The sequence below is a fragment of the Tachypleus tridentatus genome, chromosome 8 (assembly GCF_004210375.1).
Source record: "Tachypleus tridentatus isolate NWPU-2018 chromosome 8, ASM421037v1, whole genome shotgun sequence".
In the NCBI taxonomy this organism is placed as follows: Eukaryota; Metazoa; Arthropoda; class Merostomata; order Xiphosura; family Limulidae; genus Tachypleus; species Tachypleus tridentatus.
The window spans coordinates 29,243,401-29,268,247 of record NC_134832.1 but is presented as its reverse complement, the minus strand read 5'-3'; the positions used below and the strand labels follow the sequence as shown (position 1 = coordinate 29,268,247).

The 24,847-nt window shown below is 34.0% G+C and overlaps 1 protein-coding gene across 2 annotated transcripts; it reads left to right on the top strand.

Annotated features, from left to right (window-relative positions):
* Positions 1-1,224: 1,224 nt before the first annotated feature.
* Positions 1,225-21,459, top strand: LOC143222062 (muscle LIM protein 1-like). Of its 2 annotated transcripts, none has more exons than XM_076447917.1 (4): positions 1,225-1,439; positions 18,360-18,487; positions 19,539-19,713; positions 20,846-21,459. In XM_076447917.1, the coding sequence occupies exons 2-4, from the start codon at positions 18,373-18,375 to the stop codon at positions 20,874-20,876; spliced, it is 321 nt and encodes a 106-aa protein (XP_076304032.1). In that variant the 5' UTR covers positions 1,225-1,439; positions 18,360-18,372; the 3' UTR covers positions 20,877-21,459. The 2 variants fall into 2 exon arrangements, with proteins under 2 accessions (XP_076304032.1, XP_076304033.1); XM_076447918.1 differs by having other exon boundaries at positions 1,305-1,454.
* The last annotated feature ends 3,388 nt before the right edge of the window (positions 21,460-24,847 follow it).

Below are 24,847 nucleotides of genomic sequence, written 5' to 3'. Positions count from 1 at the left end.
GTACTGAGGTTCATCTCTTCCAACCAAAACACCTATTATATTATTCGCTTACCCATTTATATACATATTTTTTTAATTATCATACATAAACATTAGCATATCTTATATATTCTTAGAAAATGATTGATTATATATTTGCTGTGTCAATTATAGCAAGTGCTAGTTTTATAGCCACAATTTATAATATATTTCATGGTTAATATACATGTTTTTTATAGCAAACTTAATTTTATTTTATACTTCATAGCCTTATTTTTACAGGTCGATGTCTTTACTTATATTATTTTTTTTTGATAACAACAAACAGTAACAGCGTTTCCACAGTTTCGTTCAGTGAACAACACTAAATACGTTTAATTCGGGCACATGCGTATTATACAAAAATACATTTTTATGATTCAAGATTTATCACGGTCATTAACTCAGGTTTCATTTCCATCAGGCATTCAATTTTTTTCTTTAACATCAGATCCTTACCACTTTATTCCGGAATAATGAAAGTGTAGGTGTACTGTTGACGAAATAACGGATGTTAAGAACAATGTTTAGGAAGCATGTGACAAGCGTGAACTGGTATGCATGCATCCATACGTTAGGCTTGTGAGATATTCAACCTGTTAACGTTTACGCCACATCATTTTATTTTGAGATAAGTTTGTTAAACAAATTGGTCTTAGTATAAAAAAACAATGCAGGGAAGTGTTAAATATCTCCAGCTTCATAAAACAACAACAAAAAATATTATTGAAGGTTCAGCTGAAAGCACATAATTAAATGATAACCAATAAATAATATTGTAATGAAAATATTATTTGTGAGACAGTAAAACAGATTAATGACTATCAGCTGCCAGTACTCACTAGTGAAGACAAACGGTAGATTTGTGTGAAATCCGACTTCTTTCCTCTTTGCAGTATCTTTTAACGACTACATTAAAACTATTTTAAAAGTATTTTCAGCGCAGCATTTAATTCTAAGACTTATTTTTAAAGTTTTAATGTAATACTGTACGAGGCTTAAAAGCGAAAGTTTGATTAAAATGAATGAAGAATTTCAAATCACCAAGCAAGCATTAAATACCTTGATTCTGTATATTTATTTTTGTCAGTAGTTGAGAAGATTGTGTACAAAAAAGGAACGAAATTTCAAAGATTTGGAGTGACCTCATCAGCAGGTCACGTACCAATTACGTAATATAAACACTGCCCTTATATGTCAGTCTGGCGCCCACTCGTCTTTTCCTGTAATGTAGAGGAATTGCGCGTAGTGGAATACCAGTTTTAAACGGGCCGTGTGCAAAATTATAAAAATTGTCGTATCATTCAGAAGTTTATCATAGTTATCGAGAAAATAATCAAGTGAGTGATTTTGTCAGGTGGTTAGATTGCGCTTTAGATTTTTATTTTCTGATATCTTTGTTCCCAATTAGCATCGATAAGGTAAGGCCATTCACAGTATGTATGTATTACTGTATTAAACTTGTGCAAACAGAGATAACCGTAATTTAGTTAATTAAGAAAAATCATTCGGCCTAGAGTATTGTTTTGAGTCTTCTTCTGTGGTGGTGTAATTTGTTTAGAATTATTATTTTCCTTCTTTACTATTATTAACTCACGCTTGGTAAAATTTTATTAGATATTACTGAGAAAACTATGAGCATTCTGTGCCATTCTGAAATTTTAAGTTGGATGAGTAAAGTTTCCAATTATAAAATCCTGTGGCAGTTGTGAAATGTATGTTATTCACGTTTCAAAGGTAGAGCTATACTTTGTTGTTGATGGCTGGCATATTTTGTCAAGAGAAAATACTTTCAAATGTGAAACATGTATAAGTTATAAAATGACTGTTCAGTTATAGAGAACCGGCTGTATCATTAGACTGTAGAACTCTTAACTGACAGACACCAATATTTACTAGGTATGCAACACACGAATGGGGCCTGGCATGGGTTAGTGCTTTTAGCTTTAGACTTATAGGGCATGGCATGGCCTAGCGCGTTAAGGCGTGCGCTTCGTAATCTGAGGGTCGCGGGTTCGCGCCCGAGTCGCGCCAAACATGCTCGCCCTCCCAGCCGTGGGGGCGTTATAATGTCACGGGCAATCCCACTTTTCGGTAGTAAAAGAGTAGCCCAAGAGTTGGCGGTGGGTGATGATGACTAGCTGCCTTCCCTCTAGTCTTACACTGCTAAATTAGGGACGGCTAGCACAGATAGCCCTCGAGTAGCTTTGTGCGAAATTCCAAAAACCAAACCTTTAGACTTACAATTTTAGGATCGCGGATTTAAATTCCGGTCATACTGAATCTTCTCGCCCTTTTAGCCGTGTGGACGTTAAAAGGTTTGGTCAGTCGCATTATTCGTAGGTAAAAAAAAATTAGATTAAGAGTTGACGATGAATGGTATTGATTAGCTGTCTTCCCTCTAATCTATAACTGCTAAATTTGGGACTGCTAGCGCATATAGTTCTTGTGTAGTTTTGCACAAAGTTGAAGAACAAACAAAACATGAATTCATTCTTAAAACCTTACTAATTGCCAACTCCATACAGAATTAATGTATGTATATATATTTTCAGAACCTTTGTTATTATAGAATATTTGTAAACATTTCAAATATCTTGCTTACTGTCGTTTTGTTAATTAGAGTATAGTTACTTAAAACTGCATGAGTTGGGTGACGGAAACCTAGACAAGGAATGTCTAATTGTGAAGCAAGTTGAAAGATAGGAGTATTTATTTCTAGACGCTAAATATGCTAAAGTATTTTGATATTAACAATATGTTCTTATCTTCTCAGCAGTCCAGTGAATGAATTTGATTTTTCCTTTTTGTAAAATCGCAAATTACAACAATATGTAGCTATACTGGGCTAAGAAAACCTCCTGTGGTTTGCGAGGATGTTTCAGGGGATCGGGGATCACGTCTAAATTTCATAAATATGTTTGAAGATCTATAATTTATAGAGTGAAAATGTTTTTGTATATGAATTCAAACATTTCATTTTGAAAATGTAGATTTTCGTGTACACAGAATATTTAATTTTTCTTTAAAAAGAAACATCGGTAGGTTTGAAGGTCCTCGACAAAAAATAGTGGTCCTTGGGTTATTACAGTTTGAGGCCCGCTGATTTGAGACTAATTTTACCTAGAATTTAGATAATGTAGTTCAACCTTGATAAATTTCGTATTTTCAGTGTTTACGTAAAACGTGTTTTCATCGCTTGACCTGTAGGCTGTAGCGATTGATTTAAATTCAATCCATGTACTGCCGATAATACTTTCCTTATGCAGGCTATTTTAAACCAACAACAAAAATGAACCAGAATTTACTAGTAGCAGTATCCACATTATTGTTGGAAAACAACAGCAACAAACTTTTTCATGGAGATTGAGTAGTTAAGTATTGTAGGCACATTTATTCTACATAGTGTCACAATCCAGATAATTAAGGTTCAGTTAGGCTCAAGTTTCGTATATCTGTGTATGAAATGACTAAATCGGCCCATGTTACGGTATTGTATCGAACAGCCTTTTTATATCGGCTAACGTTACGGAAGAGCTTAATATTTCGACTAACATTTATTTATTATTAACTAATTCGTAATCAAAGCGCTGGATTTTTAGTGTGTGTTTTTTAATATTTAGGTGTAACTTTCTTGTACTGAACAAATATAGCAGCATTTTGAAGCGATGTTATTAATTATAATCGGATTCCTAACAACAATCAGTCTGTTAAATAAATGGCGAAACCATTTTTCTCTCTGACCCTGTAAGATAAATTGGAGAGACCGCTATTAAAGTTTCAGCTCCTGATTTCTCTTTCAGCGTAAAATGTTCACTGTCTCTCGAATGCTGGCTGATTTTTAATAAACCTGACAAAACCGATTTGCCAGTATAATTAGATTCTGATCTTGACTTGTTTAATTTAAAACGAACCATCACTTTAATGACAAAGTAACTTGGAAAGTAGGAGGTGTCTCATGTCATGAGTGATTTGGGGAAGGAAAAGAAGTCATTCAAATTTCGTGGATTCTTTTGAGATGAAATCTTCAGACAAAACTAAAACAAATTGATTAAATAAATAATTCTCGGTGCATTTAAATTACTCATATTTGGTGGTCTTCGGATATTTTGTTCAAATTGTTAACAAGGCCTGAACTAATACTAAAGATTCCCTTATCGGGTAATAGGAGAAATTGTGAATGCTGGTGAGCATGATTTTGAAGTGCGGAATACTCTGCGTCATCAAAACTAGGTGTTGCGAGGAAACACGTAGTTTTGAATGCTTACGTCATATTTATTTGACTTGTCCTGCGGCGGTTTAGTTACTCAGTGATCTGTTATTTTAATATTGAATGATACTTGTACATGAGTTACTCATAATGTATTAATACTAGTTATATAAAGCTTCTAACAGTGTCAATACAATAATTTAAAAGAACTGCAATATTGTGATAGAATATTTAGTCTGACCTCTTTCGGAACCAGTTGTACCCTAGGTGATCTGAAAAGATGAATAACAAGCCGCATACATGAATGTGATCAGAAATTGGGAACAGGATATTAACTGGGGCATACCTATCAGTTAGTCTTACCAGTTTTAAGGTGTAAAATTTTATTTTATGATTACTATTGAAAATAATAAATGTTTATTCCAGGAACATTAATAAAGTACAAAAAAGGTTACAAGACTAGCTATGCATTATTTGTCTTCATTTTTATTCGGAAAGTTGTTCTTTGTAAAAACTGTCTCGAAATTTACTGATTTTTACTTGATTAACCCAAATTGTTCCACAAGTTTAAAGCTGTATTGATAACATGAATTGAATATTTAATTTAGTGATTCTCAATAATTATTTAGCTGACAGCATCCTAACCTATTTCACCTTGAGTTATGTGATATCCATGGTGCCACGTGTAATTGTTTCACGTTCTTAATTATCCTTCTTTTGGTTGAACTCTCGAAACTTGCCGCGACGAAGATTGGAAACCTCTGATTTCGAGAATTTATTAACGAAACAATTTTCCACAAACGTTTCTCAAATCACTTCTGCCAGTTGATGCAATTATTTAAATATTATGCAATTAAACCTAAAAACGAAAGTGACCTTTCACGTTCCGGAAATGAGTAGTCTTCTCTCTAACTTGTTATTCGTCATTTTGTACGTTTACTAAACATTTTCAGAGTATTTAAAGCTCTAGATAAAAACGAGAAGTTTTTGAATTTTTTCCTTTTTGTGACAAATGCCAATTATTGAAATGATTCAGTAGTGTTAAACGTTTATTATATGTTAAAATTTTAATTGAGTTGTAAATAATACTCTACTCGTTAGATCTGTAGCAGTAGTTTTTGATTCTTGGTTTGCGAAATATCTTGCAGAATGGTATTCATACTGTAACTTCTATTTTAGGATTAAAGCAAGAGTGAGGGAGAACTGAAAAGAAAATTTAACTGAGACACGAAGCTTCGTATTGGTGATAGGAAAGTTATGATTATGATACAGCTTTGAAAGTTGTGCATAGTATTTGTTTGATCGATGACAGGAAAGTCAGTATGACGTAGCTTTCGAGGTTAAAAGGATATAAAGCGATATTTTAGATTACTACTTTCAGACAGGTAATATATGGACATCATGTGTTCCTACCTGCTTATATTAATGTTAGAATTTACCAAAAAAAATCGTTTATTTTTTATAGTTTTGGTATAAATACGTGATCTAGAAAACCACAGATTGTTTCATTCTAGGTGCTTTTGTATTTCTGTTATCTAGCAGATAGCATCAACTTTACCGTTAGGAATGTTGCGTAGAAATAAGTCGTTGATGGCAGTGGCCTAGTGGGCGATGTCTAGAAGGTACAGCCTTCGTCTGTATCAAAACGTCCAACGACCAATCACATTAACGTGTTTATATCGCTTGAACTTAAAACTTAGGTTACCTATTTCTCCAAGTAGTATTGGTTGAAGTTATTCTTGCTTGGTTATCGTCGTGTAGTCAAGCTCAGAGTTAGCGTGTAATTATCCTGCACGAACCTCCTGTTATAAACCGGAACTATCTAATATCTGCAAAGAATTAAGTTAATCTAATTCTAACGAGATTAAGAGACCAGTAACTTAAAGAATTTGGTGTCTGTTTTTTCATATGGGTTGCGGAATTTTTTATAGCAGGTGTCTTTTGACTTGTTGGCGATAAATTCGAACGATAATGGGAAAGTGCACAGTCCACTTGTTTTAAAATAAAGCAAGTTAAACCCATGTGCAAACATTCTGTACTGTACAAGATATCAGTTTCTAAAACTGAATAATTCTTTTCTTGCTAAAGTTCACACAGGTTAGTTCAATTACTTTATAACACATTTTGACAAGATGAATTATTTTCATTAAATATTAAACTGTGAAATTCGCTTTAAATATTGCGTCTAAACTAACAATCATCCACTAACTCAACGTTTTCTGACTTTTTAGTAACTTTTTAAAAATCGTCAGGACTAAACTACCATTCACTCAGACTAGATCTGTCTAATTATCGTTCACGTAACTTGCTCTATTTTTCTATCTCCGTATTTTTTAAACGACACAGAAAATATAGAAGTATCGTTCCTATAGTGAAAGCATTACTCGGAGAGAATATCTTGAAGCTTTTTGTAAGATGACGCCAGCAGTAGTACAAAAATCTAGAGCAACAAATAAACTGCATACGCAACATACGACTCGTACCGAGCTGTGCTTGTCTTGAATATTCGCGCAAAGCTAGAGGAGGGCTATCTGCGCCAGCAATCCTTAATTTAGCAGTGTACGACATGAGGGAACCCACCGCCAACTTTTGGGCTACTCTTTTACCAACGAATGATGGAATTGATCGTCACACTAAAGTTTCCCAAAGCTGAAAGGGCGAGCACGTTTGCTGTGACGAGATTCGAACCCGCGACCCTCAGATTACTATTAGAGCGCGTCCTAACCACCTTGCCATGCCCGACCCTTACCGAGTTATGTAATAAAAGTTGTCACTTTTCGGTTTTAAAATTAGCATTTAACATCCTTGTGATGGAAACTAATTAGTCATTAAATATTAAATCATTAATAACTCTTAAACGAAAGTCTTGTATATGGAATAAAAACGAAAGTGTAACGCATTGACTTATAGCGGAGATTGGAAAGTTCGTATATGGTTACGCGTCGAGATAGGCATCTTGACTAAATGAATTAAGTGAAAAGAAACTAAAACCTCGAACTACTTTTGCCTTTTATCGAGCGATGTTTTGCTTACATTACTCGGAAGTTCTTGTTGCTACATGCCTATATATGTACATGTGTATATTCTTGTGTATGTGTGTGTATATATCTGTATGTGTATAACGTTCGTAGGTCGATGGTGGCGTGCAGATCGTAGTCATTCATCACACTTGTAAAATTGGGCTTATACGTAGGTGTACACCATAACCGTTTAAACAGCTACTTGGACTGTATTATTAAGATATATATTACTCACGCTTATATGCAAAATAAAAACATATCTTGTGTTGATCAAACGTTCGTCATTAAGCCTGATTTCAACAGGTAATCTGTATGACTACTTTATACTGTGTAATGAAACTTGGTTTTTGACTACAATAAAAATACCGAGAAAAAATACGTATTAAAGACTTGCGAGTAGCTTTATCTTCGTTATAAGAATAAGTGAAACTTTAAAGAAATGCTTAAAATAGTCTGACTTTTCACTCGCTACTAAACAATGATACATGTTACATTCCCGATGTTTGAGAAATTTTTGAAGTAAAAACGACGCTCTTTTACTTACGTCAAATATAATTTAAGACTAACTTAATAAAACTCAACGTATCAAATGTTTTTAACAGATATTTTATTAAAAGAAAAATATTAACTTGATTTTTCAGAATTAGTTGAACATTATACATCAGTTTTAGTATAACTCTAAAAACTAGCATCAAATAAACAAATACTAATATTCATTGTTTATTTGAGGCTAGTTTTCAAACGTACATTAAACGAACACTGACGTTGAGTACGTGTAAGCTCTAATTAAACTGACCCTTTAATAAAATCCTAGAATTTGTTGTTCATACAAAATGTGGAAGCATTTATAAAAGATAAAATAGAAGACAAACTAAATGGAGTTCAACATCTGAAAATGCTTTTCAAACATCTAAATTAAGTTTATATTGCTATAGATAGAGGTAGGTTATAAATCAGGCTAAAACTTATTAACGTTACGTATAATGTTACTTCTAATAAATAATTTCTTTCAAAGTTCTATGTAATTAAAAAAAATTTGGTTTGGTGCAGGGACAAAGTAGTCAAAAATTTATTCTTAAATGTTGCGCTTAACAGTGTTAACAAAACACAACTAGTATTTGGCATTAAGTATTGATTTTCAGGCTATAAATGTAGATATAATGGTTTAGACCAGGTGTTAAGCATTCAGTTTCTTAGTTGTAATGGGTACAATGGTAGGGTTTTATTTGGGAACTCGGGACTGCGTGTAATTTTAAGGAAGCTAATAAGGAAGATGTGTAATTTTTATGTAGTTTGTAAGGTAGAAGAGTTTGAAACTATCCTAATCAAAGTGGAAGCAGTAGATAAAGAAAAGCGTAAACTGTGGGAAACAGAAGCAGAATTTCAGGAGGAGCTTAAGCTTTTACAGGCAAGGTATACATCTGCTAATAGTGGCTTTCAGGAAGTTAGAGTACTATTAGAGTAAAATATATTGAACTTAGTTATGACGAACTTATTTTGTTGAACAACAAATTTTAGCCTTTGGCTTCTGCAGATGAGGAAACTATTGCAGTGAAAAAAAAAAAACCAAAAGTGTGAGAATGATGTGGATAAAGAGGTTATAAGTGATTTCTTGACAAGACGTGGATAGAATAGTCAATGAGGCAAAAAGGAAGAAATGAATCAGTTACCCAGGGGCACAGGTGGTGGATATAATTGATATAATAGAAGATGTAAAAAAAGAAGGGCCAACAAAGATGCATCTTTGTGGTGCATGTAGGATTAATGATCTAAAGAAAGGTATGTCAGAGGAACTATTTAAGTTCAAAAGATTGATAAAGGCATTTTAAAGAAAGGCCATAACTTAATTTTGTTGGATATTACTTTGGATATTAGAGATAATATTCAGCAAGGACGCTGAATCTGTTAGTTGAGTATAAAGGGAAAAGGCGTTTTTCAAATAATAAATTAAGATTTCAGCTGTTAATGAAATTGTGGTTATGGGCGATTTCAATTTCAAGTATATAGATTTGGAAATATTAGTCAAACCATAAAGGGGAAAGTTTTTTTCCTTTTTGAAACTGCTCAGGTTGGCTTTTTTCGCCAATTATTCAAGAAACCTACTAGAAGCGATGCTATTTTAGATTTATTGCTTACTTCAAATCTAGAAATGGTCGAGATGGTAGAGATTGGCAGGGGCGTAGATTTTTTACACCCGATGGGAGGGGGATGATTTTTGCAACCACGTATGTGGACTGTTCAATTTGCAAATTGGTAATCTCTGAACCTGAAAGCTGTTAACATTCAGTCAGAGTAATCTTGTTGCCACGATACTTGGATGTATACTTAGGCCTACTGACTAATACTTACGAAGTTACGATCTATAACTTTGATCGAAAAGCTTAGAAGCACGTCTATATTAAAGATTTACATTTCGGCTACTGAAAAAGCCTACATCTAGGCCTAATTATATAATTCGATTGGTAAGAACACGAGAATCACAAGAACAAACACACAATTATAGGCCTATGATGCAATAAAACAATTCAACAGACCAAACTGTAGGGGGGATGATTGTATGCACCATACCCCCCACCTAAAATGAAGGGGGTATGTATAACCTCCATTTCCCCAGGATCTACGCCCCTGGAGATTGGTGAATATTTGATGCAAGTAATCATTGCTGTAATTGGTTTGTTTTGCTGCATATAAAGATAAGCAATAATGATATATTGGTTACAAATTTCAAAAGCAAATTTTTAATGGATGCAACAAGAATTATATGCTGTGCATTGGACAGCTGAGTTATTAGGAGACGCTGGCCGGATGCGGAAAATTTTAAGATAAACTTGGAAATATTCAAAATATTTCTCATAGAAAGGAAAGGGTAGTTGCAAGTAAATAACCAGGTTGACTTCCAACAAGTTTGAGATGAAATTAAAATCAGAAACTTAAATTGACTGGTATGACAGGAGGCCTAGAAAATTATAAAATAACAGGAAATTAGGACGTCAAAAAGGATGCGATAAAAAAAGGTTGGCTGAAAATGTAAAAATCAAGTTTTAAATTTCATATAAAGCTACACAAGGGCTATCTGCTCTATCCGTCCTTAATTTAGCAGTGTTAGACTAGAGGGACGGCAGCTAGTCATCACCACCCACCTCCAACTCTTGAACTACTCTTCTAACAACGAATAGTGGGATTGGCCGTCACATTATGTCGCCCCTACGGCTGAAAGAGAGCATGTTTGGTGTGACGAGGATTCGAACCCGCGACCCTGACACTTAAAGGACAAGTGTTTCTTTAAATACATTAATGGCAAACAAAGTGTTAAAATTGTAGTAGAGGTATGGTAAATGAAGGTTATTATCTGATGATCATAAGATAGCTGGGTTATTAAATTTAGCAGTTTCTTTGGTTTTTTACTAATGAAGACTTGAGCATTATTCGACATTTTGAACAGTTGATAAATGAAAACGACATTATACAAGATGAATGCAATAATTAGGAGCTGATTAATAAAAAATTGGAGAGCTTAAAAATACGATGAGACTTCTGGTCCCAAGGATTTCGAAGGAGGTTTAAGATTGGATATGTGAGCTACTTTCTACTATTTTTGGCATCCCGTGAATAGTGGGCAGGTGCCAGGGGATTGGAATTTAGCAAACGTAACTCCTCTTTTCAGTGAATGTGATAAAACTGTCCCAGTAATTATATACTTGTTAGTCTTGCATTATTTATGGAAAAGGTTTGGAAAGTCTATTAAACAATGTTTTGCAAAGTTATTTAACAAAGTTTGGATTTTAATTTAGATAGTTGACGTGGTTTCACTGAGGAAAAACCTTGCCATACAAATCTTTTGTTATTCTTTGAAATAGTTACTACTTATGTAGATAATGGTAGGGGTGTATATTTGTATCTGAATTTTCACAAAGCATTTGACAAGATGTGAGATAAGACTTAAGTTATTTTTTTAAGAGATAAGTTAGAAAATAGAATAGAAGAGCAGCTGGATGGAAGAAAGCAGAGGGTTGTCACAAATGGAGTTCATTCACACTGTATTAATTTCACAAATGGGATACCCAGGGCTCAGTCTTAGGACATTTGCTCTTTTTGACTTGCATCAATAACAGAGGAAGGAATGGTCAATAAATTACTTATGTGCAGATTATATTAAGGTCTTGGGTGCTGATATCTGTGAATAGGATGCTGCTGATTTAGTTAAGGATTTAGATAATTTGAGCTGGTGAAATGAACGGCAGATGTTTTATTATAATATATGTAAGGTAATGCATGTGGGTTATAAAAATTTGAACTATAAGTATAATTTGATAATAACCTTAATATTATGAAAGAAGGGGATCTAGGTGTAATAGTTGATCTGCCTCTAAAGTCATCCAAGCAGTTTGCTGTTGCTAGTGGTGAGGAATATAGAATTTTAGGTTGTATCTACAGAAATACTCAACAAAGTCTGAAAAGGTTATAATTCATTATAAGGTCACTGGTTAGGCTACATTTTGAATATTGTTCAATCTTGACCTAGCTACCTTAGGAGGGATATCGAATTGTTGGAAAGGGTTGACAGGAAGTTACTAGAATGTTGGTTGGGGTGGAAGAGTTGTAATATGAGGAGAGGTTACCTGTTTCCTCTTGAAAATATGAGTTAGGAGCATCTGATTGAGTTATTTAAGATTATAAAGAGAACTGATAATGTTGATGCATAATTTTTTCATATTTAACGGTGAAAATAGTAGGATTAGGGGGACACAAAGGGGACAAGGTTAAATTTTGGAAGGATAGGAGTTATCTTCAGCTAAGTTATTATTTTTGTAACAGTGGTTGACCGTTGGAATGGATTGCTTTCAGATGTTGTACATACAGTAAATTTAAACGCGTTTAAGAAAAAGTATAAGTACATTAATTTTATAAGCTGGCTTTAAAGCTTTTTTAGATTAATATAGTGCAGAACAGCTGAGATGGACCAGTAGTCCTATGTTGTCCCAGAACGTTGTTAAATCTATATGGTATGTCGTAGTAATGATTTGCTTGTTGGAGATCAAATGTTTGTTTCATTATATATTGAATGTTAAATGTTTGGAGGTAATTTGTATTTCTGAGATTTCAGCCATTTAGATATGGCTCGCTAGTTTGACTGTGTGGGTATTTGGGTATTGATGTTGTTAAATACCCAGGAGGGTCAGGTACATTTGACCTCTTCCTCCCTCCCGAACGATTATAGCGTCTGTCTTTAGGTTTTTTTTTGTTGTTTTTTTTCACAAAAGAAAGTAATAATTATTATTATTCAATACTTGAATAATAATTCAAAAAGAGAAAAAAAATAATGATTAAAAAAGAAAATAATAATTATAAAAAGAAAAAGAAACAAGGACTAAGTGTCTAGTGCATAGTGGCCAGCTTGTGTTACATTTTTTAAATATATGTTAAAAGGGGAGAGGTATTTAGGACCATTTACATCATGTACGTGATATCTGTCGAGATCACACATTAAGTCATTTTTATGCCAATTCTTATTGAAATATTTTAGAGAATTATGCAAGAGTCTTTCAGCTATTGTATCTATGTTTGCATACTTGTGCATGAATGTGGTTGAGGTGCTACGTGGTACTTTATATGCTGAAGGTAGTACAGAATTTTGTATACGTTGAAGTTTCTGTACATGTGTGGGTGCTATGTTAATCCAGGCAGGTGATGCATATTCTATTGTTGGTCTAATGTACGTTTTGTAGATTTTAAGTATGTTGTCTGGTGATGTTCCTTGGATTTTACCTGAAAGACTTCTTGCATAGTTTGCTCTTTTCCAGATTCGTATCAGTACATTTTAATATGTGGTAGCCACGTTAATTTTGAGTCATAGGTTAGACCTAGAAATTTAGCAGAAGTAGCAGTCAGTAAAAGTGATCCATTCATATAGAGTTTTGGTGGATCTTTTTTCAGCTTATTCAGTCTGCTGAATACTATGACTTGGGTTTTTGGAATATTAATTTTGATTCTGTATTTCTGGCAGTATTCTTCGATGTTATTTAGGACTGGTTGTAGGTTCGTTGCTGCTATTGACGGAGTGGGGCACTTTTCCAGACTGCTACATCGTCAGCGAACTGTGATGCATAACCTAAATTTAGGTCCGACAGAGGCATATTACTCACGTACATGATAAATAATATAGGGCTAACAACCCCTCCCTGCGGGACTCCTGCTTCGGGTGAAAAGGACCCTGAGTGGGCCCCATTTACATTTACTTTACACATTCTGTTATCCAGGAAGTTGGACAGCCAGCGAATAGTTTCCTGGGGTAATGTCATTTCAAGCAATCTATGTCGTAAGCCGTTATGCCACACTGTGTCAAATGCTTTCTCAATGTCGAGAAAGCAAGCTACAGTGCATTCTTTTTTGTTGAAGCTGTCGGTAATTGATTCTGTAAGTCGAATCAGGTGGTCTGTAGTTTGGCGGTTTTTTCGAAATCCGTTTTGAATTTCTGGTAATTTTGAATTTTCTTCTAAGTAAACTGACAGACGATTACTAATTATCCTCTCTAATATTTTGCCAATACAACTGGTTAAGCTAATCGGGTGGTAGTTGTTTGGTTTATTCGCTGGCTTTCCTTCTTTCTGGAACATTAATATTATTGCTTCCTTCCAAGAAACGGGGATATATTCAGCTGATAGTGAGAGATTAAATAACGCTGTTAGGTGTTCATATAATCTCTGAGTGCCTTGTTTTAGGAGGATAGCTTGAATACCATCTTCTCCAGGGGCTTTGTTTTTTGTGTTGTTAATAGCAGTTACGACTTCTGTTACAGTGATATGTTTTATCAGTTGATTAGTGCTCCAGTCTTTTGTTTTTTCTTGGTGTGTAATAGTGTTGACTGGAAATTTAGGTGTAAAAATGCTTCTGTTTTGATCAATAAAGTTTGTGACTGTATTATAAAAGTATCTGTTCATGTCTGGTTCATGATGTGTTTTGAACGTGTTTTCTAGGTTTTTTTAAATATCTCGGCTTTTTCTGTGTTAGTGTATGCTGTTTCTCCATCCAGTTCCAGTGGTGCGCTAAAATTGTAAATTAATCGTATTTTAAAATCACGCGTTTTGTAGTTCGTGGTGTAGACTGGAAGCGGCCTCTACCGTAAACTAAAGTTTATAAAATAATTATTGAAAATGAAACTTGTCAATATGTTTCAAAGATGTTAAACCTAAAAGGACGTGTTTGAAATGGGGGAATAAGCCTTCAGTTTATTTTCATTTATTGCTTTGGGAGCCTTATTTTAGGTTTGGCATCATGAATAGTGGTGAGGTCTATAGTGACTTCGAAGTAAACTGTCACGATTTTAACTTTGTGCACCATGTTTGAAGCATAATATTAATGTTAAAGGATATGGAGATAAAATCGAAATCTTCCTCCATTATATGTTTTAATTCTATGTAATATGATCAGTTATATCATTAACCTCTTTAACATCCTTGTAACATTTACGGTCTTTATTTTGCGTGAAACAGCAAAACCTGATTTGGATAAAAATGCTACGGAAGGTTTGGATTAATAACTGACATCTCTTCTTTTCACTTAATTTTATACCGAGTTCTTTTGTTTCACCAATTCCATCATTTTTTTTAAGTGTTTTTCTTCGTCCAAGTTGAAGGGTGTTTAGACAATCAATAGTTAATTTATTCTTTTCCTTCTGAATCGAAGTTGTCAATTGATAGTGTTTAAGTATTTTGAATTTTAATTTATTAAACAAAAAAGCACAATATTCTTAAACAAGATGCTAGTTTTAATTGGAGAGCCAATTTACCAAAATGAGATATATAGATCTAGATTTTAATATACTGATCTGCTCTACCCTAAAGTGGTTCAGCGATAGGTCTGAGGGTTTGTAATGTTAAAAACTGGGTTTCGATAGCCATGTGTTCTGGCAAAATACCAAACCAAAAGTTGCAAGCTACCATATTATATCCCAGCATCAACGTTCGTAAAGAAATGGTTCGTTGACACTAAATATCCCAGTGGATACACTATCAAGATTTTCTACAAATCCCGAGTTAACATTGCTGTTAAGTAGCAGGGTGGTTTCATTTTAGAAGAACGAAGCATTACATGTTATTTCAGCTCTTGTGTGGACAGTTTTTGCAATAATAGTAAAACCAGTTCCATGCAGCCTCTGAAGACCGAAATTTTGGTAAGAGAAGTAGTGGTAGTTGTCTATTATTAATTTATTTGTTTCGCGCAAAACTACTCGAGGACTGTCTACGCTAGCCGTCCCTAATTTAGCAATGTAAGACTTAAAGGGAAGGCAGCTAGTTATCGTTACCAACCCTTGGACTACTCTTTTACCAACGAATGGTGGGATTGACCGTCACATTATAACGCCTCCCATAGCTGAAAGGGCGAGCGTGTTTGGTGTGACAGGGATTCGAACCCGCGACCCTCAGATTACGAGTCGAGCGACTTAACCACCTGACCATGCCGGGCTCGGCCCGTCTGTTAGGGTAACATGTATGTTAGAGGTTTTCCTTTGTTCGGACTGATTCTTCACATCCAATCAGTCTTGACCTATTTTCAGAAGCTTAGGTCATCTTTTCAAAATTTAAGGAATATAAAATATTTATTTTGACTTTATATTATGCAAATTAGTCAGTGATAATGTTATATAACCTGTGCTGGAGTAAACTGTTGTACCTATTTCAATATTTCCATACAAAAAACAGTATGAATATTTTCTTTACTGATAAAAAACAAAAAAGGCCAAAACCTAGATAACACTATTTAAAGGGTACATGCTACCTTAAATGAACCTGGTAGGTTTGGCAGTGATGCATAATGAGTAGTCAACCAGAGAAAATTAATTAAAAAAAATAGTAATACTGACGAAAGTGTTACCAGTATCAGAGTGTTGAGCATAAGTTGGCTCTAAACTAATTTCATGAGGTAAACTGTTGTGTGAGCCGTGTATACGAATTTCACAAATATCCTGTGATTAATCGATAACTGTGTGAAACCCATATGTATATCATTTGTCACAATATCCAATGTATATTAAGGGTATTTTAGCTTTATTGAAAGGGCATTCTCTAGTGAAAATGATTTCAGTATCTTTGATACTACTAATGTAATTTGCGAGTTGTAGTGTAAGCCCATTTCTGGTATCCGTAGATTCAGTGTTATGCACTGTAACACACTGATCTTTGAATCGTATGAACAAATGTAGTAGAAAGTTTAAGATAAAAGAATGAACAAATGTTACAATGACAGTCATTGTTGTGGTGACAAACTTAATCCCTTTGACACGGCATATAAGATGGCAGGTGTGTCGTCGTTTTGTTCATTGGACATTTATGCTGTGTGCTACACCGCTGTTAAGTAAACGGAAAATCTACGTTTAGTCTTCAAACCCTCTTGAAAGCAGTAAAAACTCTTACTCTGATCAATCGTTGTTACAAAATGGATTCCGATGAACTTAAAAGGCTTGGCCTGTCGATTTAGAACCCTGGAATCGCAGTCTCACTATTTGTTGGTAAAAGAGTAGCCTAAGAGTTGACGGTGGGAATTGTTGACTAGCTGCCTTTTTTCTAGTTTATCACTTTATAATTAGGGATAACTAGCACTGATAGCTCTTGAGTAATCGAAAATAAAGAACTGTTTAGGAGATCGACGTATTTCTGTCTTTGAGATAAGGTCTACCTTGTATTGTGCATAATTTTCTACCAGCAGGTATAACAGCTAGTTTCTGTGGAATGCTATTGGGCATGCGGCATTTTCTGGAATTATTTGACACTTCAACCATATACTTCTACTTGACATTCAGTAATATTCATCATCCTTGAAAAAGAAATATTATGGAAATTTTAGTTTGAAGTTGCGTTATCATCACATCGAAGAGTACATTTTATTGGGGTATTTTTTGTAGACGCAGTTATCAAAGAAAATGCCTTATTTTTCTGTTGCAACTCTCGTAATATTTTCACTAAAGAAAAGCAGTTTTTTTTAATTTGTTTTTTGGTTGTTTTATATTTGAAACTTGTTCTTTTTGTATTCTTTATTGGTTAAAATTGAGACGTATTTTTGTGGAAATTTCAGTTTTATTAATTGATCAGCTATAAAAAAAATAGTTATATATTGAAAAAAAACAGTTATGATTGGTGATGATCTGTGCAATAGTTTCCGAAATCCGGGTTTTGGACGTGTACATTGCAAGCTCCATTATAAGATAATCATCTGCAGTTTCCAAACTTACTAATGTTACGTCTCTCTTATTGTATTGATACTGCCGTTTTTATTTTTATCGGCCACAGTACATTACCGATGAAGAATTATCCTCCAAAGTAGACAGACGTACACGTCAACCTTTTATCGACGGAAATCCGATTTAACTTCAGTTTATACCTTCATGAAAGCTTCGAATTCAGTTGCATCGAAAAAATGGTTGACGTGGACCGATTTTAGCTCGAATAGATGCTATAATGAGAATTTTCCGAATGACAGTACTTAGTTGCGCACTTGTTAGGAAGAACTTGTATTTAGTTTCGGCCCAGCATGGCCAAGTGTGTTAAGGCGTTCGATTCGTAATCCGAGGGTCGTGTGTTCGAATCCCGGTCACACCAAACATGCTTGCCCTTTTAGCCGTGGTGGCGTTATAATGTTACGGTTAATCCCACTATTCGTTGGTAAGAGTAGCCCAGGAGTTGGCAGTGGGTGGTGATGACTACTGCCTTCTCTCTAGTCTTACACTGCTGAATTAGGGACGGCTAGCGCAGATAGTCCTCGGGTAGCTTTGCGCGAACTTCTAAAACAAATAAATTAATAATAGACAACTATTACTACTTTTAACAAGCTTTCGGTTTTCAGAGGCTGTATAGAACTGGTTTTACTATTATTGCAATAACTGTCGACACAAGAGCTGAAATAACATGTAATGCCTCGTTCTTTTAAAAAGAAACCACCCTGCTACTTAACAGCAACGTTAACTCTGGATTTGTTAAATAATTTTTCATATTTCAATGAAATTACCTGAAAGTTTGTTTAGACTTCGCAATTTTGGTAGTTGTTTAACCCTAGATAACAGTGCAAGATACATTTTGTTCGTTTTGCGTGTTTTCATAATTAGTTGAACTTTGTTTTAGGAACTTTACTACAATGCCTTTCAAACCCGTTCAACAGCCCAAGTGCCCCAAATGTAGTAAATCAGTTTACGCAGCTGAAGAAATTTTGGCAGCTGGCCAAAAGTGGCACAAGAACTGCTTTAAGTGTGGTAAGTAAACTGAGGGTTTAGATATTTGTTGAAATACTGACTAAAATGTTATTTTGTTTTGCTAAATTTATTTTTTCAACGCTTCCAACACCCACATAGTGTTCGAGAAACTTAAATTAGTTACATAGCAGTAAACAAACACCGTTAAAACGTTTTTCATTGAAACTTCTGCTGACCAACAGTAGTCTTCTTTTCCATAATGCTCAATTGACCAGCAGTTAAACCTTTTTACAACGCTCCATTGATTAGATTCCGGATTAATTAATGCACTCGTTTACTTACTGTTCGTGTAATAATTTATAAATTTGTGTTTTATATTTAGATAATATAAAACATTTGATTATCTAAATTTGTGTAGATAAAATGCACAGAATAAATCAATCTAATTTAGATAAAATAATTATAAACATTGAAAACAACAGAAAAAATCCTAACTTCAACTAAAATTTGTTTGTATAACAGTTAAAAGGTAAATAGCATAAAAACTTAAACACAATATACTAGGATGCCTCTTGTGTAAATAGACAAAACGTTGATTCTAGTTTTACGTAACACCTTTTAAGAAAAAATGTTTTAATGTTCGACTGTACTTCTTCAATTAACTTAACGGGCCATTTTTGTTTAATCGGGGATTTACTGAGAATGCAAAGAAACTGTTGACTAATAAATACTTAATTCTAAATTTTCTAAATGCCTTTTGGTTATTAAAAAAGATAGACTCGTAACAATAATATTATTGCCCTTACCCTAATATTAAGTGATTAAGCTAACTAGGATATAAGATCTGATTTTTATCAGAATAAAACGGAGTCGTTCTAAAGATTATTTGACATTTTGAACCGAGATTCTGGGATTCTAAACGTTGTGTTTTTAATAATAAACGTTAATGTTTCGTTCTAAGAGACTTTCTGGGAAAACCTAAAGATTCGAAGTTGTACTTGTCTTTGTATGAAGCAGGTTTTGGCTGTCTAAAGATTATCTTATCTATTAATAAAATAAAATTCTTTAAATGCAGTTCATTCTCACTGGTTCTATATTTTGATACACGTAGGTCTCTGTCAGAAAAGATTGGACAGTACAAACGCGTCTGAACACGATTCTCAAATATTTTGCAAACAGTGTTATGGCAGAAAGTTCGGACCGAAGGGTTACGGTTTCGGTCAGGGGGCTGGAACCTTGAATATGGATACTGGAGTGCACCTAGGCAACACCGAAACTCTGATGAGGTGAGTGTTGGATTCAACCAGTTGGCTTTCTTAGGAACGACCTTAAAATTTGACTAGTTAATGTGTCATTTTTTGTGTTAAAGTATTTGGTTGCTTCATAATGATATAATTATGTGTTAGAAGCACTTTGTTGTTCTTTCACATTAGACAACTATCTGAATGTCAGTGTCGAATATGGAGTCTTTTCCTCATGACTTACAAAACAAACATTAATAAAAAGGGAACAAATTATTGAGACCACTAATACTGAGGTGGTTCTTTCTTATTTTGGTTTTAATTTAATATTTCATTCAGATATCAAGCAACTAACAGGGACATTTAATTTTTAGAGACAGCATCCACATTTTTAGTCAATTTTCAAATTTAATTACAGTTATTTAAGAATTGAAAAGCTGTTTTAATCACAATTGTGACTAGATAAACCTGGAAGAAACTGAATATAATTCAGTTTAAAGTCGATCAATTACCTCCCCACACAAAACCATTATGTAACTTAAGTCAAATATGATAAATTTTTGTTAGTCTTTAAATTTTAATGGTTCTGAAAGTTCATGGAAAGTCTTCGTAGATTCATACAAATAAACAATCTTAAGTTTTAACTGTTACTTGTTTTCTTAACTAAGTTATAATCCTTTTACTTTACTCTTTGTACAGTTTTTATATTTTGTTTATTCTGTCCAGCTTCATTTTTCAAACTCTCCCATTTTCGACATGAGAAATCTTGAATATACGACATGTTTTCAACTGTTAATTATTTTACCAAAGTGTGTACAGTTGTGAATCACATGAAAGAATATCACAAAAATATTAAATGTGTTGATCTCATGACATGCAGTTATCAGGTTATATTGTATGAATGCTTTGCCCGATATTTCAGTGTTTGCTTATACCAGGCGAAGAAATTCGAATGCCATTAGAAAACTATTTACTCGTGAAAATACTTTTGGTACACCAGAGTAATTATGTACCCATATAGTTCATACAATTTAACTTAAGACAACTTATTTCTGTAATTTTTTTTCGTCTGCTATCAACTAAATGTTTATTAATATAGGATAATGTAAATACAGTACTTCAGTTTTACCTTTTTCTAATGTGATTGTGCTATGGTATCTTTTTGTTTTTCTTTCAGTAATAAACCAACTGACCCGAATTACGGATGAACGACAGAAATCGAATGTTTTCTACTGCTGGGCTGTTTTTTTGTTTGTTTGTTTTATCAAAATATGATGTACAAAGAAAATTTACAAAAATAACAAACTCTAATTTAGCCCTGGTGTAAGAATGGTCTATAGGGTTTCTTATTTTTGTCTTCAATTAATTTTTCTAAAGGATTTTCAAGGAGAGGATGGTTCATTGAGGACAATTTTTATTGATTTTATAATAAAACATGTTTATTTAAATGTTTGTTTTTTGTCATTATGAACTTAATTCGTTATTTCGAAGAGTACGGGGAAACAAAATTAAACATTACGGTGATATAAAGCAAGATTATATATAATAAATTATTAACGATAACTTTCTCAATGCTTAATGCTTGTTTTTATTAAAAGAAATTATCGGTTCAAATGGAACATTTATTTTCTCATGCTATGGAAAATATTAATTATATTTTAAATTTTAGTTACTATTTTATGTTGTTTTACTGTCAGACGTGTAGCAAAACATTTATGTAATAAGCGCTGGACAGTTATTTACTCGCTTTCTGTAACGTTCTCTGTTGATTAAAACGTTTGGAACAGTTAAGTCTTTCTTTTTACTTTCCCTTTAACTACGAATGTTTGAATTCTTTTTTCATGATACACTACATTTTCCTAAACGTGCTGCAGTATCATGGATTTTGTTGTGCTAGAGTCTAGCTAGACTGAAATGGATTAAAATACTTTCTGCCCTCTAGTGGCTGAGCGGAAAATCTGAAGGCGCTGAAAAAGTGTTCGTACGTGTGGTTGACACGACACAAAGTTCATTATGTAGATTTGCGCTTAATAATAAAAATCAAAAATATTTTTCTGAAAAAATCTATTAAATACTTTTTAGTGACATGTTTCTTCAAATATGAAAATATTAGCGAGTAATAACTGAGAATGTGTAAAGAAATAAAACTTCCTAAAAGCACATTTGATTCACTCGCCGTGATAAAAATGAAAGTCAATTTATTTAGTTTCATTTATTTAAAAAAACGATTTTATAGAGGCAGAAGTTTTTTTTTATATATTACAAAGATGTAAAGACCACAACACTATCCTGCTTAGGTTTTCTCCATTTTCTAAAGTACTTTATGGGGTTAGAACACTGGTTTCCATACTTCAAGAACAAAAATTCGTTTTATGACGAGGAATAAAGTAAGTCCATATGAGTGTTAATTTTCAAGCCATGATTAGTATGCGTCGGTTGAGAACATGCATAGTACAATAAACACTACGATCTATATTTTCACTTTAACGCACGTGTACGAACAAGTTCAAAGCGTTAAATCATTACATGGTCGTGTAGATGCGTGCTATGGAGGGTGGGGTGAAGAACGGTGTGGGTGTTGGTAACAAACTGTAAAATAAAGTTTATCCAATGTATGAAGGAGTAATAATGGTTATACTACTACTTTGTCACATCGATATTAATTACTTGTGTTCATTGTAAAGCTATTCATCTAGTTTCAGTACAGAACTTCAGAAAGTCGAAATTATTATCGTCAAGGTTGGAGAAGCTTGCGCTGTTGCCAAGCGCTCAGAACCTTGTTTATGATTACGATGTTATTTTTGAAATAAAACTATTAAAACATAACATATATTTTGCTGTGTAAACAAATTTCTTGTAACTACTTATTAGCATTCGCAACGCATGCAGTTAGATATTCGTATCTAAAGTTTGATTCATAGTCTCGGATGTCGCTGGAAAAACAGCTCACGCGAATCATAAGTTGTTGCTAGTTGGGGATAAAACTAATAAAAGTTGCTAAAAGCTAGTTTCAGTTACGAATTATCTGTCACCACATCAAAATATTCAGTTCCAAAGAGTGTATACAGTTCGCGTTCAGTAATTTTAACTTTTTCCTTCGTGACTGAAATGTAGTGTCAGTACGAGTGAAACCGTTTGAACGAGGTTGTAAAATGTTTTCACATTGGCGTAATGCTACTTAAATAGCTTCTATATGCCTACAAAGTACATGCTACTACCTTAGGCTTAAGAGTAGGCTAGGATGAGGTTTGATCGTCAACAATTTAATACTCTATTAAAATAGTAAACACCACCAAAAATGTTGCGGTCAAAGTAGTATCTTTATTGTAACAATACTTCTTTAATCACATGTTTTATGAAATGATATGAAAATTATAATCGAAGTCGCCGAAATCTATAAATGCACTTGTCTTAAGCCTAACAGTAGTTACACGTTTATAAACAAAAAAACAAAAACGACATATTCGATAGCGGTAAAATAACATCACCTTTGTACGTTTTTGTTTTGGTTTAGGTGGAACTAAACTATACCGTACTTAATGCAATCGATGATAAACTTTTATTCTGTGAGCTAAAACTAAGTTTAAGCTTTTAATATGTTGAACAAAATATCTACTAAGGTGTGTTAACACCCGTTAAAAACAATTTCGTGTACATGCGCCTTTACAGTAAGATACGCCCACATTTTTAGGCCAGACAAAAATTGACTATTATAATAGACAGTAGACTTGAAATAGATGTGGAATAATTACATTTGAAATGAGAATGTAGTATTAGTGTGATGCATTCAGATAAAACTAAAGCAACTTGAATTCTAACAAACTGGTTTGCTAAACGGGAAGTCAAAAGATAAAATGTTATTGGAGAATATTGATTGAATGAATACAGTTTGATTATAAGTCTTGGAATTATCAGTAAGTGAACTTAGCAGTACAGTAGGGAAACAATCTTCATTAACGAAAAAACAAAACTTGTTGCTTTGAGAAGTCGACAGTCACTTCAGGCTTTCTTCTTTCGAGATGAATTCCTAGAAAATTGAACACGTTAAAAACAAACATTAATGTTTTTAAACAAAGCTTTGACCTTGCAAAAAAACAACAAAACAAAACACTTCGGTACGTTATTATTGTGTCCCCACATGATTTCTTATTTTGTCAGGGTATTCTTTGGACTTCAGATATTCCCCAATTGGCCAACGGAAGATCGCTCCATCAGTGTGGCTTCTGATACTAATGTAGAAACAACAAAGCTTCAAGACAAATATATTAATAGTTCAGAGAGGCCTTAACGATTGTTTTAGACCACGTATTTAATGCCAAAGTGGCATTTATTCAGAATTAACTGCAAGTATACAATGCATATTAATTTAACAGGAAGAAATTTCTGGTATATTCGTATACCTTATTATACACATGTAGTTTTCTCATACCTTATTCGGTCCCTGGGAATTTTTTCTCAAGAAGAAGAGTGCGTAATATTGTCTTACAGACTGTCTGTCATATCCAAAGAAGAGAAATATTTTGATGTAACGATGTGTAATTCACACTACTTGGACTACGGTTTTGTTCTGTACATTTCCAACACTATTTTTCTAAAATCTAGCATTTGATTTATTAGTAATGCAAGAATTATAAATTTGAAGTTTATCGAATTTCATGTTAATTTCTTTGATCTTCATTCAAACATTCTGGTGACGAAACGGTTTGTTTTGTTTTTTTAATTTCGCACAAAGCTACTCGATGGCTATCTGTGCTAGCCGTCCCCAATTTAGCAGTGTAAGACTAGAGGGAAGGCAGCTAGTCATCACCACCCACCGCCAACTCTTGGGCTACTCTTTTACCAACGAATAGTGTGATTGACCGTCACATTATAACGCTCCCACGGCTGAAAAGGCGAACATGTTTGGCGCGACGGGGATGCGAACCCGCGACCCTCGGATTACGAGTCGCACGCCTTAACACGCTTGGCCATGCCGGGCCGTGACGAAACGGACAAAAATAGCAAATAAATCAATGGAATTTAGTTGACTTAGTGTGATGCGCCCGACATGGCCAGGTGGATTAAAGCGTTCGACGCGTAATCTGAGGGTCGCGGGTTCGAATCCCTGTCGCACCAAACATGCTCGCCCTTTCAGACGTGGGAGCGTTAGTTATAAGTGACGGTCAATCCCACTATTCGT

What these genes read in the sequence shown, in the direction of transcription:
- LOC143222062 (XM_076447917.1), top strand. Translation starts at nt 18,373, where the DNA reads ATGCCTTTCAAACCCGTTCAACAGCCCAAGTGCCCCAAATGTAGTAAA. An exon ending in CAAGAACTGCTTTAAGTGTG is followed by an intron (nt 18,488 to 19,538) that starts GTAAGTAAACTG and finishes TGATACACGTAG; the next exon opens with GTCTCTGTCAGAAAAGATTG. An exon ending in AACACCGAAACTCTGATGAG is followed by an intron (nt 19,714 to 20,845) that starts GTGAGTGTTGGA and finishes TTTTTCTTTCAG; the next exon opens with TAATAAACCAACTGACCCGA.